The 20,865-nt window shown below is 28.7% G+C and overlaps 2 protein-coding genes across 2 annotated transcripts; both read right to left on the bottom strand.

Annotated features, from left to right (window-relative positions):
• Window positions 1–555: 555 nt before the first annotated feature.
• LOC108762971 (glutamyl aminopeptidase-like) lies at window positions 556–9,131 on the bottom strand. Its single transcript, XM_018510249.1, is given in 11 exon segments — window positions 556–664; window positions 760–1,090; window positions 1,218–1,407; window positions 2,540–2,835; window positions 3,350–3,687; window positions 5,893–5,974; window positions 6,094–6,244; window positions 6,598–6,781; window positions 8,079–8,531; window positions 8,822–8,941; window positions 9,088–9,131. Coding segments are annotated over 11 exon segments (2,298 nt in total).
• A 2,278-nt stretch (window positions 9,132–11,409) lies between these two features.
• On the bottom strand, window positions 11,410–18,624 carry LOC108762968 (aminopeptidase N-like; the record flags this gene model as incomplete). The annotated part of the gene is made up of 12 exons (XM_018510245.1): window positions 18,587–18,624; window positions 18,312–18,434; window positions 17,549–18,001; window positions 16,651–16,834; window positions 16,141–16,294; window positions 15,943–16,024; window positions 15,085–15,419; window positions 14,296–14,591; window positions 13,750–13,939; window positions 13,295–13,625; window positions 13,118–13,196; window positions 11,410–11,427 (listed from the first exon to the last, which is right to left on the bottom strand). Coding segments are annotated over exons 1-12 (2,283 nt in total), but the record flags the coding sequence as incomplete, so codon positions are not given.
• Window positions 18,625–20,865: the final 2,241 nt, after the last annotated feature.

Genomic DNA, 20,865 nt, shown 5'->3' with positions numbered 1-20,865 from the left:
CAAATGAAACAAAAGACTAAAGATAAAGAAAATAAGATTCAAATAAAGATGCAATGAACATAATATATAACATCTGAACAAAAATTAAAAACGAAAAAAATTGTTCATTGGAGCCAAAACCGGAAAAATAAAAACTGACATTATGTTCTTCAAGCAATATAGTTATTCAAATTAAATTAAGAATCACTTATAAACTCAAAATTAAGCGTATGACTTTCAATTTCTGAACTTCGTGTTTGTATCTTGTGTAGAACCTTTGAAAATTGTAATTTAGTTAAAGAAAATGTAGTCCCATTTTGTCTCATATAGATTAGAAGATCTGAAAACTGAAACAAAAGTGTTTATATTTAACATATAGTTTATTATCATCATTCCGTAGAAACTGTATATTATCGTGCAAAAATGTATCGTTTTTTATAAAGTGCAAAATAAAGTGCAAGCTTACAGCATACAAGAAAAGATAAAGTGCAAGCTTACAAGAGATACATGCACATATATATATTATATTACATACATCTAATACACTAACCATTAGTAAGCTTTCCAAGAAAAAAGCTAATAAATGAGTATAGAATTTGGATTAACTTTACTCACCTTCCTAAGATTAGTTTTAGAATACATATGGTTGATAATATTACCTAGTGCTGTTAGTATGTTGATTTCTCTGAACCAAATAAAACCATTTCACACAATTACAATTTTATTTTATAACTCATTATTGTTTAATATCGCATATATTTATTTAAAAAATGTTCTTACTTAGGTTTTATATCGTTAAGCTTTTTTAACATCCGTTCAAGGGTGTCATATTGGATAGCAAGTTTAGTACTAATTGAATGAAAAATGTGTATGTAAGTCCGATTGTAAGATTCAATTTCTTGTCTCTTGCCTTGAATAAACTGTGCTATAAATAATAAACTATTATTTACATTTAAACCAGAACAAATTAAGTACGGTAACAGCTCGTAATTGTTTGGTTGAGAGTTTTTAAACCATATATTTATTAAATTGAACCACATAAAATTATGACCGACTGATAAACCTTTGCAGTATGTCCACTGCCTCCATCCTGGTAAAAATCTAGAATTTCAAAAAAAAAAACAAAACACGTTAAAAAGAAGTATTTAGTATGTTTTATATTGATAAAAGTTAGTCAAGATTCTCAAACCGTAAAAATTGTAATTATGAAATAATCGTCCATTTAGAAAAATATTACCGATATTTCTTAGGATCCTGGAGATGCGCTTCTAATTTAGCGTAAATTGTATGTAAGCATTTTTGGTGTTGGAACGTACATGCCCATTTTACGATTTCTTGTCGTAAGAATTTAGTAAAATCATCTTCCATTGAATCTTCTTCAAACCCTAGTGTCTTTAATGGTTTATCAACCAATTCCCAAAATTTTTCCTAAATGACGTAAATTTTATTTACTCAAGATGATGGAGCACTATCTTATCTTAAACAGCACACATGATTCTTATAAATTCGAGGAAGAATTCAACATTTCTACGTTTTTTTATGAAATAGCGCCTTATATTTAATAAATTCGAAAAGAATCGTTCATAAAATCGGAAAATCTATAGTATACATGTATATGTATGTAACGTGAACTTAAAAAATTTTCTAATATAATATATTAAAATTTTCGTTGTTGGATGTGAATATTAAAACGCAATTTTTATTTAACATTGTTTTAAACATTATTGTTCTTAATAAAAACATTGATATTTAAAAACAATGTTTAATAAAAATTTTGAATATAATCTACGTTTATAAATACAATGTAAATTCTTAAAGATAAACATATATAAAAAAGTAAAAATATTAATTTAAAAAATTATAAAAGATTTATTTTATATACAGAGAGTGAACCCCTCCCCCTTAATTCGTCTCCCAAAAAATACATTTCACACATAATTCAGAGATCTAAAAAGAACTATTTTTTCCTGGGTTCTGTGATGTCTAGATATATATACGTACATGTTTCTTAAATTTTTTTTAGGCAATATCTTGAAATTAATAAACTTATAACAAAAAAAAACATGTAACATTCAACATACTAACAAAAAACAAAATAATTGGTTTACTTTGAATTTCTTGTATTTTCAATCTTAGATAAAATTATTTGAAGGCACATTTGTATCTAATCGATCAAATATAATGTATCTTTTGGGAGTTACCTAATAGTTATCAATAGATACTTATCGATGTGGTTAGGAAAGGTACAATGCTTTTAGTTAACAATGTGTTTATTAAAAAATTTATTTTAAAAAACCTACCGTGAATTTTTTTTATATATAATCGATACGACAAGTGCGCGCGCGAGAGATATTTATTCCTTAAAATATACCTAAAACTGCGACAAAAAAACTTTGTTCCTACGTATATATCATTTTATATTATCTTAATTTGTTTCAAAATGAGATAACAAGAAACATAATTGAATTTTTCATTCGGAAATAAAGTACAATTTGAAATTGCCTAACAGTTGACAATATAAAAACAATACGTTTGTTAAATAGTATTTGTTGGTTATTACCTTAATATTGATGTACTTAACTTCCTCGACTGAAAATGGTATCATAGTCGACATATATTCAAATATTTTAATCATCGGATACCACGCCACATAATCTGTCTCTTTCGATAAGTATCGTGTGAAGTTCCAAAATACAGATACGTTGAGATGACGTTCCATCATGAAATGAAACATATCATCAATGATTTTCGCACGATTGATGGCACTTATAGGTTGACCATAAACTTTATTCATATTTTCTAATTCAAATACAATGTGTTGCATGGTTTTAATATCATAATTGGCACGAAAATATCCTATTTAGCAAAAAAAAATATTTTACTGAATTATTTTAGACATATATGTTTTATGAATAATATGCCGATTGGAGGATATCTCTCTGATGATTTTGACCTTAATATATGCTGTCAAGATCACCCTGAGTGACCCCCAAAACATTTTAACAGTCGCTTGTTATCTGTCAAAAAATTATTAATAAAAAATTTTTTTAATGACATCATATTTCTGCTATATATAATACTAAGGATCACTCGCATACATGGATATATTTCCCTACCAAGAAGCGTTGTATTTTCCATATGATTCGAAATTAACCTACCTCTCCTCTTTTTTACGATAAAATCGGAAAAAAAAATTCTTATACTAACAATAAGTTCTAACGTGTATTACTCTATTTAGGTGAATATAAAATGTCTCGTTTATCCATAAACAAAGAATATGAATAAAAAGATAGCAGACCATACTCAAGACCCAAAAAATATAGACAAATATGTATAATTAATTTCATAGTACATTTCATAGTATATTTACCGGCTAGCTCAAAATTGATCATTCTGATAGTATTGGGAAAATCCATATATGGTACAGGAGCAATTGGTTTTTTTGGGCTTAACCATATTTTTATGGTTTCATTAGATGAATATGGACAATATGTAGTTACAGGTATCCACCATTTTCCATAATACACGAGATCATCGTACGTTTGCCACATTTTTCCCTGCCAATGAGTTTCTTGTTTATATCTCACAACAGGGTATCTCTCGTTTTCTATCCAAGTTAGGAATTTATTTGATATATTATATGAATTTTTCCTCTCTAAGATTTCGTGTATCGGCGAGAATTTATAAGAACCACTTGAGCTAAACATACTAAATAGAAATTATTTTTGTTTAATAACATTCTTGGGACTTCCACGGGTGCTTTCTGTATAAAGGTTATGCGTTTCGCGGGTTTCCTCCGTGTCCAGATCCATTCTTGAGATGCCAACGTTTCGTAAACCTTGCAGTCCACTTCATCAGGGCGAGGAGCAGTTTGATACTGAGCTGTTCCTCCGGGCCGTTCCTTTTTATATTACACTGCTTGGAGTGGTGGGGATAGGCGGAGAGGGGGAAGAGGTTGTGGGAGAGGAAAGAGGTGGTGGAATTTATGTAGACGACACATTCGTGGTATGGAGACACGGCAGAGCCGAACTACATAAATTCCTTGTTTTCCTCAACAAACAACATCCAAATAGCCACTTCACTATAGACATAGAGGAAAACGGAAAACTCCCTTTTCTAGATGATTCTTGTCTCTAAAGCCTTGTGTCCACGATGCTAGAAATCGGTTCGAGAACTCGGATGTAGAAAGAATTGACCAATCGCAATGGTCATGTGATCAAATTGTTCAAATGTGATTTGTTAATTTTTTCTCTGTCCGAGATCTCGGACCGATTTCTAGCATCGTGGACACAAGACTTAAGAAAGCTGACGGTACCGTAGGTCATCAAGTGTACAGAAAACCAACACACACAGACAGATATCTACATGCCGATTCGCACCACCACCCAGCACAAAAACAGTCAGCAATTAATTCACTAGTACATAGAGAGCTTTCACCATCTCTGACAAAGAACATCTACAGATAGAACTCAACCACCTCAAACTGGTCTTACAGAAAAACGGACACGACAAAAAAGATATAACCAAAATAATCAATAAACATGCAAGCAAGACAACGGTCTTTGACACACAACCAGACGAAAGGATCCTAACAATCCTCCCATATGTCAAAAGAACAACAGATCGGATTGGCAGGATATTAAACAAACACAATATCCGAACTATCTTCAAACCACCCAAAAAGATAGGACAAATCTTAAGAAATCCTAAAGATCAAAGACCTCCACTCAGTTCCGCAGGAGTATACAAAATACCTTGTTCCTGCGGAAAAGTATACATTGGAGAAACCGGGAGAATGGTTAACCTACGGATCAAAGAATACCAACGTGATGTCAGACTAAAACACCACGCAGTCGGCATTATCAGAACACAACGTCGAAACAGGACATCAAATACTGTTTGATAAAACGACCACAATACATCATACCTTCCAAGAAAGTACAGAGAAGCCATAGAGATACAAAAACACCCTAACAATTTAAATAGAGATAATGGCTAAAACAAAAATAAAAAATATGGAAGACCATTCTCCCGGTTATTGAAGACCGACCAATTCCACCACCTCTTTCCCCTCCAACAACCTCTTTCCCCTCTCCGCCCATCCCCACCACCCCAACAAGCAGCGTAATATAAAAAGGAATGACCCAGAGCAACAGCTCAGTATCAGACTGCCCCTCGCCTTGGTTAAGTGGACTGCAAGGTTCACGAAACGTTGGCATCTCAAGAATGAATCTGGACACGGAGGAAACCCGTGAAACGCATGATCTTTATAATTTTTGTTTAATGTAATCAATTAAATATAAACGAGAAGTTACAACTTTTCTTACGTGTACTTATAGACAGTAGTATAACATTATATTTTAGTTGAATTATGCAATTTAAATTACACTCTATAACATAATATATAAATATAAAATATAAATTCTGTAATTAGATGTCATAAAATAATTATTCCTTGGAATATGACTTCTCCATTAAAAAGTTATGAAAGTTAATAAATTATAAAAAGAAGGGTATATAGGGAGTATAAAAAAATGGGATGATAAAGAAAAAAAAGATATAAAAAACAGAAAAAAATTGACGAAAAATGACAAAAAATACGAACGCAGGTGAAACAAAGATATTAAAAATATAACAAATAACGTTAGAATTTCTTTCTAACTTTATAAAAAAATACCAGGTATTATACTCATATCTTATTATGTTCGTATACTCATTCGTATGCGTTATTAATGTAGTACTTACGCAGGTGAAACAAAGATATTAAAAATATAACAAATAACGTTAGAATTTCTTTCTAACTTTATAAAAAAATACCAGGTATTATACTCATATCTTATTATGTTCGTATACTCATTCCTATGCGTTATTAATGTAGTACTTAACGTGAATTATTATATTATCATTACTCACTGCTTCCGTAGATATGTGAGGACATTTTTCCGAAAAACTTCAGTGGAAATTTCATTTTGGAACATCCGTAAAATGACCAGTACTATGATGATATAATTATATTAGAATTTTTTTAACGATATGATTTTTCCTACATTCTTCACTTTTCTTTGATAATGTTCTCGTGATCAAATTTTTAGAAGGTTATTAAATTATTCTTACCTTTCATGCTCCGAGGAAAACTGAAAATTGAATCAATCTCCGTAAGATTATTAATTTTAGCAGGATTTATATTAATATGAGAGTCTAAATGTAAAGAATCGTATAGACTTTGTACTACAAAGAAATCCATTAATTTAGGTTTATTGAAAATCTGCAAACAGAAGTTTATAATTTACACGAACGTTAAATTGGGAAATATGCATTATAGTGTAGTTGTTCTGCTACAATATGCACATTATCATTAAAAATCTCTTTAACAATTATTTGTAATTAATCTTGGTATAATAGGTAATATGTGAAATAAGTTGTTAATTTATTAAAAGACTAAATGTCGATATAATTCGTTAACAGGATATTTTTTCGAAGTTATTTTTGTAAATTTTTTTGTCCAGTTGTCATATACTTCAAATTTCCTCTTGATAGGTTTTGTAAAAGTGTGAAAATTGACATTTAAATTTTACAAAATGAATATAGTGCTAACGATTGTAAGATAAATGTAAAAACCTTAACAATAGCTTCTTCCCCAAATAAAGTAGCAAGACCGTCGTGCAACCAAAAATGAGACCACCAAGACATGCTGAGTACGTTACTGAACCATTGATATGCTATTTTAGGCGCTATTAAACGTGCGATTGTGTTCTTGCGCATAACTGTATCTACTTGTTCATCATAGATAAGATCTGCTTCTCTAAAATACATTATAAATTCTCATACGCAAAACTTTCGCTTATTTTTTTTTTTAGGTGAAATCATATAATTTACTTTACTCTCAATTAAACTTACTCAGACGATATATATAAAATATAATCTTTGACATATAAGTTCAAATTACTATTTCGAAAATTTAAATTGATATATTTAAATGTGTGATAAGATAATGTTATTTACTTAAATGTTAAATCTACTTCGATACTAAATGTGTAGTATGTCGTTAAATATCTATTTTATAAATTAATTTTGTAAGAATAGTGAATTTTCTAATTATGCACTTTAAGGGACACCACGCCGATGACCTCAACCTTGACATATGTTGTCAAGGTCATAACCCTGAGTGATCTCCTAACAGTTTTTAGGTAGGGATCGCTGGTCGTTAATAAGTTATTAACAAAAAAAGTTTGAAAATTGGTGTCTTTATTTTTCTACTATTAGGTGTTGAACTGAATTCTTGCCGTTTTTCGTTTCCAAAATTGATTAGTTTCGAAGGGAAGATGAATGAATACCTTAATCAAAGTAATTTCCTCCATTTTCTACTTTATTAATAATTAATAATACTTTATTAATAATACTTTAATATATTAAGGTATTTCCCTTCGAAACAAATCAATTTTGGAAACAAAAAACGGCAGGAATTAAGTTCAACACCTAATATATAAAAAAAACAGCATCTCGCACAAAATCATAAGATTTTGGCCCTCGGTGAATTTGGCTGAAACTTTGGTATGTTATGGTTCTTGACTCAGTGACCAAAAGTGTTCACAGGGAAGAAGCTTGAAAATGACTAGTTTCGGAAAGTCGTAAGATGTATATTAAATTTTAAAGCAGAAAATTTCTGTTTCATATAATAGAAAAGACGCACCATTTTTCAAACTTTTTTTGTCAATAACTTTTTAACAAACAGCGACCATCACCTAAAATCTGCTGAAAATCACTCAGGATTATGACCTTAACAACATATGTTAAGGTCAAGGTCATCGGCGCGGTATCCCTCAAAGTGAATAATTACCGTAAATTTTCCCTGTTTCCGATAAAGCGTAACAGTCATCTAATATTTAATAATACTGATACTAATTGTTTTTATATTATTTATTCTTTTCAATTAGATAAAAATTATACGAAAATAATTATATGAAAACGTATATAAATTTCGAAGTCATAAACGACATAAATAAATAGCTTGTTTAACACTTTGTGCTTGTCATACATCCGTGAGTGCGTGTGTATGTGTGTGTGTGTGCGAATATATGTATATATATAAATCTGCATACCTGTGAAAGATTAATCCCCATTTAGACGTGACATCATATGGAAAATTTGGAATTGCAACGTGATCCATTTTTGGAATAATTATTTCACCAAATTCAGATTGCAAATGCAACGTGATATTTTCTATAAGACTCTTTACGAACTTTAAGTTCCCAGATTGTTGATCTGAACATTTTTCGCACCACAATGTGATGTTTTCGTTAATACGAATGTGAGAGAAAGTGGTCAAAACTATAGCAATTTGCATAGTGGATATTGGGGGAGTAACATGGAAGTGTGTCCACCAATAATTTTTATCAGTAGTGTCATAGGCTTGTACCGGCATGTTGGATAAAACAGTATAATTGCGATGATGGCTCATAGACATTTTGAACGTGACTTTTAAATGTGCTTCACTCCAACAAGGAAACAATCGACCAAGTCCAGTTGCTTGGATAGTTGGTGCAATCAACCATCTACCATAAATAACAATTTTTATAATTGTCTTAAATAATATTGCCTAATTATGAATTTCTAGCCGTATGGTTTTATAAGGTATTATTAACAATTGTTATAAGATTGTATACTGTGCAAGTCTGTTTACTCTAATTAATTCATTTTCAATATGTCACGCAGGAAAAATTTGTTTAAAAAAGAGTAAGTAATGGTTATATTTATATTATGAATAGCATTACGGAACTATATACATTATATAGTTCCGTAATGTCCAGTTATGGAAACTGTCTACTATGGAACATTCACTTACATTATATCCTTTTCATTAGTGTCGGAATATTCGAAAAAATTTTGAGCATGTCTTTTCAAAAGTTGACCTTGGAATTGTATTTTTACAGTGTAAAGTGCAGGAGTTAGAACATCGTCAAAACTGAAATCGATAATATTTGATTCCGATGTATATTCGATCGTTTGATAAATTTTACCATCGCTTCTAATCAATGTCACTTCATCATTATTTACGATCTGATGTAATGAATGCAATCTTATATTACGTGTTGTCTTAAGAATATTGACAGTTATATTGGATCTTCCGGTAAATAGAAAACTGCTGTTTTCATAGTTTATAATAAATGTTTCTTCCCAACTGGAATCGTGTGTTTTGATATATAGATGAACTAAGTTTACGTGATAATGTACCGGCATCATAAAGAACGGTAAATGGAAATCACTTATAGTATTGGAATAAAATACATGTTCACCAGCAAGAACAGTTATCATAGTGATAAATATTACACTGCTACTTATCTGTGCCAAATTCATATTTCATAAATTTTTCTTCCAAGCACCTGCAAAAATAATTTTTAAAAAAACTAGAATATTATGACAATAGCATTGTAGCTCTACAAATTATAAGAATAATTATATGAGAAATTGTAACATTCGGAACATGAAGGATTGTTACATAAAAATAGCCAAAAAACTTTTAAATGACTCTGAATGTTTTTAATTTTAATAATATTTCTAACATTAGTTGTGATAATTATATTGCTTGAATGTCATTTTCCAAAAAAAGTACTTACTTTTTTCATGCAACTATTTAGCTATTCATTATAGCTAAAATTTTACATCTCACAGTACATTTAAATAATTTTTGTCACATTATTCTAATTCTTTTCAAATGTTTCTTCAAAATATTCAAATATATTATTATTAATATATGCATGAATATTTTATAACTGTCGATTATTTTGAAATATAAGGTTTGTTCGCGACGCATGCTGTGACAGATTCTAAAATGCTCCTACTATAGCATTTACTCACTCTAACGCGCTCGTTGAAGTGAGTAGAAGCTATAACAGGAGCACATTGGAGCATATTGGAGCATGCGACGCGACAAAACTATAATTTTTGAATGACAGAATCATATACGTTATATTTTTGGATAACCAATCTTGTTTAGAAAAAAACCAGAATCATTTTTTTATCTTTATTGTTTATTTCAAATGTTAAACTTAACATGAAACGTTACTCGCGAGCATTACGAACGTCAAGTGCAACACATCCTCTAACGAATAAAAAATTATACTTTATTGCAAATATATTGAATTTGTTTTAAAATATACCTTATAAGATTTTAATAAAATAAACATGCTAATTAATCAAATAAACTGTGAAACGTAATAGAAAAACAATTTAAGACTTTTATTGAATTAAGTCATTATCATCTTTTTACACGAAGTAACTTTTATTCGAAAAAATGTTTAAAAAATTTATTATTTAAATAAATGACTTAATCTATAGGTACATTTAAATCAAACAAACTGTAAAGAAAGTATTGTGTCTTTGGAAACTTACCCTGTTTATTAAAGTTGCTATTAAGATATAATTTCCAATGATAATTCGTATACTTGTTACAATTATCACGAAATAAAATATGAATATCAGTATGCCTCCGATTGCTGTGATCTGACTCTTTTGAGAAATTGTTGTTGACTAATGATTGTCGGTAACACACACACGGATTTAATATAATAATACAAAATATCTTCTAAACAATTTCCTATTGTATGTACTATATTATGTGTTGATCGATAAAAAAATTGTCAGTTTGTCTTTTCTTTTCAAATAATGTCAACATGTTTGGTAGAACATAAGTTTAATGCGCATTCTCGAAAAGTTTTCGGACATAGTAACTAAATTTTTGATACTTTAAGCCTTTGTACTTACCGCAGCACTTATTATAAAATAAATTAAAGATAGAGTTTTATAATTCCGTACAGCAAATACAATCATAATTCCAAAATTATTGTTTTAAAAGTATAATCAAGTACTTATTTACATAAAATATACCTAAAATAACGGGAAACGGTAGTCTGGAAACTTTAAATGGTTAATGTAAATAAATACGTTTGATTAATTTATTCGATATTAGATTTATTTGCTATCAAACTGTTAGTGCACTTTCAGCACGTACTAACATATAAAGAAAGTTTTAAACGTTCGTGAATTTTTGAATAAGGTATGAATGTTGAAGATTGTTTATATAATGTCATATTTTTATTGAAATACTGATAAGATTTTTTACAGTCTCATATAATTTTTATCAAAAATGTTTATTATATATATATTATAAGATAATCATAGACAAATTTTAATCACACATGAACGAAGCACGATACTGCATCAGTATCAGGACGCTTTTCACTCTGCTGAAGTGAACATCAAGGTTAATGAAACGTTGGCATTGGCAATGGTTAAAGACTCGATAATAACCCATAAATCTTCGTATCTTTGAAAAAAATACCCAAGAAAGTTTCTAAAGCGTTACCATTTATATAAAAACATTTTATTATTATTATTATTATATAATTATTAAAATTACGTGTGTACAATTAATAAATTATTATTGTTGTCCTAATACATATCATTAACATATCTTTTTTAAATACAGTTTGATAATATTAATGCAATCGAATAAATGTCATGTGTTGAGATGATAAGCTGAATACACTATATTAACATAAATTACAAATGAATTTCGAGGATAGTAAGAATAATGTAGAGTAAGGTAATCGTATGTAAATACTTCATTTTTAAGAGATATTTATTTTACGCTATAATGGTACAATAATATGAAATATAATCAACAAAAAAATGTTATATGTAATATAAGAATAGGATAGGATTATTAATAATATAAAATAATTAATAATACAGAGATTAAGCAGAAAATTAAAAGAGATAAAGGAAATAAAGTTTCACACACAAGTAAAAATATAATAAACACAATATATAACATCTGAGTAAAAATTAAAAACATACAAAATTAATATAGCGAAATATTCGAAATTGATATTGACACATTTAATAGCAGCATTAGTTTGAGTCGTTTTTAACTGATTTAATCAGTATACAGAAAAACTTGTATGTATTAGATTTATTCAAAAATAACGTTTGTTATTATTATATTAAACTTTGACGCTTTATTCTACATTAAATTTGTGTTCAATTGTGTTTATGTTAAATTATTTTCAAGCGCAAATTTCATTCTGTTAATTGCGTTAGTAATTTTAATATTTGGTGTTACCTTTATTATCATTTATTATCAGTATTTACTACTAAACATGCCTAAAGGAAAATTTTTTACGAAAAACTGCATAGATTGAGACAAAATCTTAGAAATTCTTAGTTTTTCATTTGTATTCATAGTTAGACATAGAGTGATATTGCTTAATTGAAAAATAAAACAAATTGCAAAAGTGGAAGAAAGCTATTATGATGAAACAAACGCAAATAGAATTTATAAATCCCATATGTTGAAAAGATAAGCTGGATACTCCCATATTAATACAAATTATAAATAAATTTTGAGGATAGTAAGAATAATGGATACAAGAATAAGAGTCGTATAAATAGCTTATTATAATTAAGAAATCTTTATTTTACGCTGTAATAATATGAAATACGACTAACACAAGTATCCAAAATACGAGAACACGATAGGATTATTAACGAAATGAGATAATTATAATAATATGCAATTAAAATAAAAGACTAAATATAAAGGTTCAACTAAAAATGTAATGAACAGAAATATAACATCAAAGTAAAAACGAACAAAATTGTTCGTCATCGGAGCCAAAACAGGAAAAATAAAAACTGACATTATGTTCTTCTAGCAATATAGTTATTCAAATTAAATTAAAGATCTAATCTAAACTCAAAATGATGCATATGACTATCAATTTCTGAACTTCGTGTTTGTATCTTGCGTAGAACGTTTGAAAATTGTAATTTAGTTAAAGAAAATGTAGTCCCATTTTTTCTCATATTCATTAGAAGATCTGAAAACTGAAACAAAAGTGTTTATATTTAACATATAGTTTATCATCATCATTCCGTAGAAACTGTATATTATCGTGCGAAAATTTATCGTTTTTTATAAAGTGCAAAATAAAGGGTAAGCTTACAGATATACAAGAAAAAATAAAGTACAAGCTTGCAGAGACACATACATATATATATTATATTATATACATCTAATACACTAACCATTAGTAAGCTTTCCAAGAAAAAAGCTAATAAATGAGTATAGAATTTGGACTTTACTCACCTTCATAAGATCAGTTTTAACACAGATATGATTGATAATATCAACTAGTGCTGTTAGTGCGTTGACTTCTCTGAACCAAATAAAACCATTTCACACAATTACAATTTTATTTTATAACTCATTATTATTATTAAATATCGCATATATTTATTTAAAAAATGTCCTTACTTAGGTTTCTTATCGAGGTGCTTTTCGAATATATACTCAAGGCTCGCATAATCAATAGCAAGTTTAGTACAAACTATATGAAAAAGGTTTATGTAAATCCGATTGTAAGATTCTATTTCTTGTCTCTTGCCTTGTGCGAACTGTTCTATAAATAATAAACTACTATTTACACTTAAACCAGAACAAGCTAAATACGGTAACAGTTCGTACTTTTCTGGAGGGTTGGTAAACCATTTTCGTATTAAAATATTGAACCACATAAAATTATTCCCCCATAATAAACCTTTGCAGTATGTCCAGTGCTTCCACCCTGGCAAAAGTCTAGAATTTCAAAAAGAAAACAAAACACCTTAAAAAGAAGTGTTCATTACGTCTTATATTAATAAAAGTTTGTCAAGATTTAAAACGTAAAAATTATAATTATAAAATATGCGTCTAATTAGTAAAATATTACCGATTTTTCTTAGGATCCTCGAGATGCTGTTTTAATACATCATAAGCTGTTATTACGCAATCTTGGAATCGGTACGAACAGGACAATCTCATGATATCTTGTCTTAAGTATTTAGTAAATTCATCATCCATTGGATATTCGGTAACCCCTAGCTTATGAAATGGTTTTCCCAATAATCTACGGATGTTCCTCTAAATGACGTAAATTTTATTCAATCATGATGATGGAGAACTATCTTATATTTTAAACAACACACATGATTCTTGTAAATGCAAGGAAGGATTCATTTTTCCACGTTTTTTATGAAACAGCGTCTTACATTTAAAATGAGTTCGAAAAGAATCGCTCATCAAATTGGAAAATCTGTAGTATACATATAGTATACCCTAATAACACACTTTATTTGGGATACATCCTGAGGATGTCCTTAGGATGTTCAAAGGACATCCTAAGGTAAGTACGTAGGTCATTTGGACGTCCTCAGGACGTCCCATGGAGATCTGTGTTGTTAAGGTACGTTTGTTAAATAGTATCTGTTGGTCATTACCAGAGTGTAATCGAAATGAACGTCTTGATTGTTTAGAAATGGTATTAAACACGACATATATTCAAGTATTTTAATTGTCGGATACCACGCCACATAATCTGTATCTTCCATTAAGTGTTTCGTGAGTTCCCAAAATGATCCGTTGAACTTACGTTCCATCTTGAAATGAAACGCGTCATCAATGATTTTCGCACGATTGATGGCACTTATATTTTTCCACATTGGACCTTTAGCCATATTTAATAGTTGTTCAACTCTATACACGGTTGTAGTGTCATAATTAGCACGAAAGTATCCTATTTATCAGTAAAAAATATTTTGCTGAATTATTTTGCACATATATGGACAACATATCGAAAGGAGAAAATCTCTCTGATGATTTTGACCTTGGCATATGTTGTCAAGATCATCCTGTATGACCTCCAATACGTTTTAACCGTCGCTTGTTACCCGTAAAAAAATTATTAAAAAAAAACTTTTTAAATAACATCTTATTTCGGCTACATATGATATTAAGGATCACTCCATGTATGGATACATCCCCATACCAAGGAGAGTTGTATTTTTTACATGAATCGAGTTTCAACCTACCTCACCCCTTTTTTTACGACAAAATAGAAAAGAAATATTTTTTTATACTAAATTCTGTCGTGTACTATTCTACTTAGTTAAATATAAAATGTCTCGTTCATCCATAAACAAAGATTACGAACAAAAAAGTAGCAGACCATACTCAAGATCCAAAAGATATAACCAAATATATACAAATTTCATTGTACATATATTTACCAGCTTGCTCAAAATTGACTATCTTCCAATCCTTTGGGTTTGAACGTACTGATGCAATCGGGTTTTCTGGGCTTAAAAATACTTTCCTGACATCAATATTTACCAATGGATAATATAAAGTTACAGGTATCCACCATTTTCCATAACTGTCACCGTACATTTGCAACAATTTTCCCTTGGTACCGGACGAACTCCAGGTTTCGAAATGTATCCATGACACGTCAGGGTATCTCTCGTTTTCGATCCAAGTTAGGAATTCATTTGGTATATAACGTATTTCAGAATATAAGATTTCGTGTATCGGCGAGAATTTATATGAGTTTGAGCTAAACGTGCTAAATAAAAATAATTTTTGTTTAATGTAATCAATTGAACATAAACGAGAAGTTAAAACTTTCTTATGTGTAGTTATAGACAGTAGTATAACATTATATTTCAGATGTATCATAATGTGCAATTTTTATTATACCCTATAGTATAATTTATAAATACAAAGCATAAATTCTATAATTAGATGTCATAAAATAATTTTTATTTAGAATATGACTTTTCTATTAAAAAGTTATAAAAGTAAATGAATTATAAAGAGAAGAGTATATAAGGAGTATAAAAAGATGGAATGATGAAGAATGAAAAAGATATAAACAACATAATAAAATTATTGACGAAAAATGACAAAAAAATGCGAACGCAGATGAAACAAAGATATTAAAAATATAACAAATAACGTTAGAATTTATTTTTAACTTTGTCAATAAATACCAGATATTATACTCATATCTTATTATGTTCGTATACTCATTCCTATGCGTTATTAATGTAGTACATAACGTGAATTATTATATTATCATTACTCACTGCTTCCGTAGATATGTGAGGACATTTTTCCGAAAAACTTCAGTGGAAATTTCATTTTGGAACATCCGTAAAATGACCAGTACTATGATGATATAATTATATTAGAATTTTTTTACGATATGATTTTTCTACATTCTTCACTTTTTTTGATAACGTTTTCGTGATCAAATTTACAGAAGATTATTAAATTATTCTTACCTTTCATGCTCCGAGGAAAACTGAAAATTGCATCAATCTCCGAAAGATTATTAATTTTAGCAGGATTCATATTAATATCATGAGAGTCTAAATGTAAAGAATCGTATTGACTTTGTACTACAAAAAAATCCATTAATTTAGGTTTATTGAAAATCTGCAAACAAAAGTTTATAATTTATACAAACGTTAAATTGGGAAATATATATTTTAGTGTAGGTGTTCTGCTACACTATGCACATTACGGTTAAAAATCTTTTTAACAATTATTTATAATTAATCTTGGTATAATAGGTAATATGTGTTAAAATAAGTTGTTAATTTATTAAAAAACTAAACGTCGATATAATTCGTTGACAGGATATTTTTTCAAAATTATTTTTGTAGATTTTTTTTTCCAGTTGACATAAACTTCAAATTTTCTATTGATAGGTTTTGTAAAAGTGTAAAAATTGGCATTTGAATTTTACAAAATGAATATGGTGCAAACCATTGTAAGATAAATGTAAAAACCTTAACAATAGCTTCTTCCCCAAATAAAGTAGCAAGACCGTCGTGCAACCAAAAATGAGACCACCAAGACATGCTGAGTACGTTACTGAACCATTGATATGCTATTTTAGGCGCTACTAAACGTGCGATTTTGATCTTGCGCATAACTGTATCTACTTGTTCATCATAAACAAGATCTGCTTCTCTAAAAGATTATAAATTCTCGTATGCAAAACTTTCGCTTATATTTTTTAAGTGAAATCATATAATTTACTTTACTCTCGTCGATTAAACTTACTAAGACGATATAAAACTAACATATAAGTTCAAATTACAATTTCGAAGATTTAAATTAACATATTTAAATGTGTGATAAGATAATGTTATTTATTTAAATGTTAAATCTACTTCGATACTAAATGTGTAGTATGTCGTTAAATATCGATTTTGTAAATTAATTTTGCAAGAATATTGAATTTTGTAATTATACACTTTAAGGGACACCGTTATAGTATAAATGACACCATTTTTCAAACTTTGTTTGTCAATACCTTTTGAACAAACAGCGACCGCCACCTAAATTCTGCTGATGATCATTCAGGATTATGATCTTGACAACATAATAAGTTCAAGGTGCGGTATCCCTCAAAATGAATAATTGCCGTGAATTGTCCCTGTTCCCGATAAAACATAACGGTCATCTAATATTTAATAATACTGATAATAATTGTTTATTATATTATTTGTTCCTTTCAATTAGATGAAAATTATATGAAAATAAAAAGGTATATAAATTCCGAAGTCATGAATTACATAAATAAATAGCTTGTTTAACACTTTGTGTTTGTCATACATCCGTGAGCGCGTGTGTATGTGTGTGCGTGTGTGTGAATATATGTATATATATAAATATGTATACCTGTGAAAGATTAATCCCCATTTAGATGTGACATCATATGGAAAATTTGGAATTGCAATGTGATCCATTTTTGGAATAATTATTTCACTAAATTCAGATTGCAAATGCAACGTGATATTTTCTATAAGACTTTTTACGAACTTTAAGTTCGCAGATTGTTGATCTGAACATTTTCCACACCACAATGTGATGTTTTCGTTAATACGAATGTGAGAGAAAGTGGTCAAAACTATAGCAATTTGCAAATTGGACATTGGAGGAGTAACATGGAAGTGTGTCCACCAATAATTTTTATCAGTACTGTCATTGGCTTGTACCGGCATGTTGAATAAAACAGTATAATTGCGATGATGGTTCATAGACATTTTGAACGTGGCTTTTAAATGTGCCTCACTCCAACAAGGAAACAATTGACCAAGTCCAGTTGCTTGGATAGTTGGTGCAATCAACCATCTACCATAAATAACAATTTTTATAATTGCCGTAAATAATATTACCTAATTATAAATTTGTAGTCGTATGGTTGGATTTACAAGGTATTATTAAATATTGTTATAAGATTGCTTTATGCTTTGCAAGTCGTGTTTACTCTAATTAATTCTTTTTCAATATGTCACGCAGGAAGAATTTGTTAAAAAGAGTAAGTAATGGTTATATTTATTTATATTATGAATAACATCACGAAGCTATATGTATATGTATATACCTAGTTCCGTAATGTTCAATTATGGAAACCATAATCTACTGTTGAATATTCACTTACGTTACGTCCTTTTCATCGTTACTGTCGGAATATTCGAAAAAATTTTGAGCATATTTTTTCAAAAGTTGACCGAAGAATTGTATTTTTATAGTGTAAAGGTCTGGAGTTAGAACATCGTCAAAACCGAACTCTATAATATTTGCTTCTGACGAATATTCAATAATTCGATAAATTTTACCGTCGCTTCTAATCAATGTCACTTCGTCATTATTTACGATCGGATGTAATGAATGCAATCTTATATTATGTGTTGATCGGAGAATATTGACAGTTATATTGGATGTTCCGACAAATAGAAAACTGCTGTTCTCATAGTTTACATTTAATGTTTCTTTCCAACTGAACTCGTTTGTTGTGGTATATAGATGAACTAAGTTTACGTGATAATGTACCGGTATCATATAGGACGGTAACTGGAAATCATTTACAGTATTGGAATAAAATACATGTTTACCAGCAAGAACTGTTATCATAGTGATAAGTATTACGCTGCTACTTATCAAATTCATATTTCATAAAGTTTTCTTCCAAGCACCTGCAAAAATAATTTTAAAAAAAACTAGAATATTATGACAATAGCATTGTAGCTCTACAAATTATAAGAATAATTATATGAGAAATTGTAACATTCGGAACATGAAAGATTGTTACATAAAAATAGCCAAAAACTTTTAAATGACACTAAATGTTTTTAATTTTAATAATATTTCTAACATTAATGTAGTTGTGATAATTATATTGCTTGAATGTCATTTTCCGAAAAAGTGCTTACTTTTTTCTTGCAACTGTTTAGCTATTCATCTCACCTTAAATTTTACATCTTACGGTATATTTAAATAATTTTTGTCACATTATTCTTATTCTTTTCATATGTTTTCTCAAAAAATATTCAAATATATTATTATTAATATATGCATGAATATTTTATAACCGTCGATTATTTTGAAATATAATTTTTAAATGGCAGAATCATGTACGTCATATTTTTAGATAACTAATCTTGTTTAGAAAAAGATCTGAATCTTTTCTTTATCCTTGTTATTTATCTCAAATGTTAAACTTAATATGAAATGTTACTCGCGAGCATGACGAACGTCAAATGCAACACATGCTCTAATGAATAAAAAATTATACTTCATTACAATTATATTGAATTTGTCTTAAAATACCTTATAAGATTTAAATGAAATGAACATGCTAATTATTTCAATGAATTATGAAACGTAATAGAAAAACAATTTAAGACTTTTATTGAATTAAGTTATTATCATCTTTTTACACCAAGTAACTTTTATTCGAAAAATGATTTAAAAAATTTATTATTTAAATAAATGACTTAATTTATAAGTATACATTTAAGTCAAACGAACTGTAAAGAAAGTATTGTGTCTTTGGAAACTTACCCTGTTTATTAAAGTTGCTATTAAGATATAATTTTTGATAATAATTCGTATACTTGTTACAATTGTCACGAAACGAAATATGAATATTAGTGATATGCTTCCGATTACTTAGATCTTACTCTTTTGAGAAGTCGTCGTTGACTAATAATTGTCGGTAACGGATTCCGCATAATAAATACACACACACACAATGTCATTTAAACAATTTCCTATAGTATGTACGAACTATATTATGTGTTTGTCGACGAAAAATTCGTCAGTTTGTCTTTTCTTTTCAAATAATGTCAACATGTTTGGTAGAACATAAGCTTAATGCGCATTCTCGAAAAGTTTTCAGACATAGTAATTTTTTGACTTTTACTTAAGCCTTTGTACTTACCGCAGCACTTATTATAAAATAAATTGAAGATAGTTTTATAATTCAGTAGAGCAAATACAATCCTAATTCGCAAATCATTGTTTTAAAAGAATAATCAAATGCCTATTTAAAATGTACCTAAAATAACGGGAAACGGCAGTCTGGAAATTTTACGGGGTTAATGTAAATGGGTACACTTTGTTAATTTATTCGATATTTGATTTATTTACTATCCAACTGTTAGTGCACTTCCAACACGTACTAACATATAAAAAAGTTTTAAACGTTCAAGAATTTTTGAATATGGTATGAATGTTGAAGATTATATAATTTTATATTTTTATTGAAATACTGATAAGATTTTTTATAATCACATATAATTTTTCTCAAAAATGTTTATTATATATATATTATAAGATAATCATAGACAAATTTTAATCACGCAATGAACGAAACACGATACTGCATCAGTATCAGGGCGCTTTTCGCTTTGCTGAAGTGAACATCAAGGTTCACGAAACGTTGGCATTGGCAATGGTTAAAGACTCGATAATAACCCATAAATCTTTGTATCTTTAAAAAAAATCCCCGAGAAAGTTTCTAAAGCGTTACCAATTATATAAAAATAATTTATTATTATTATTGTATAATTATTAAAATCACGTGTGTATAATTAATAAATTATTTTTGTTGTCCTAATACTTATCATTAACATATCTTTTTTAAATTCAGTTTGATAATATAAATGCAATCGAATAAATGTCATGTGTTGAAATGATAAGCTAAATACACT

Source organism: Trachymyrmex cornetzi, unplaced genomic scaffold (assembly GCF_001594075.2).
Source record: "Trachymyrmex cornetzi isolate Tcor2-1 unplaced genomic scaffold, Tcor1.1 scaffold328, whole genome shotgun sequence".
Classification (NCBI taxonomy): Eukaryota; Metazoa; Arthropoda; class Insecta; order Hymenoptera; family Formicidae; genus Trachymyrmex; species Trachymyrmex cornetzi.
The sequence above is the reverse complement of the archived record's forward strand: the minus strand, read 5'-3'. Positions and strand labels throughout refer to the sequence as shown.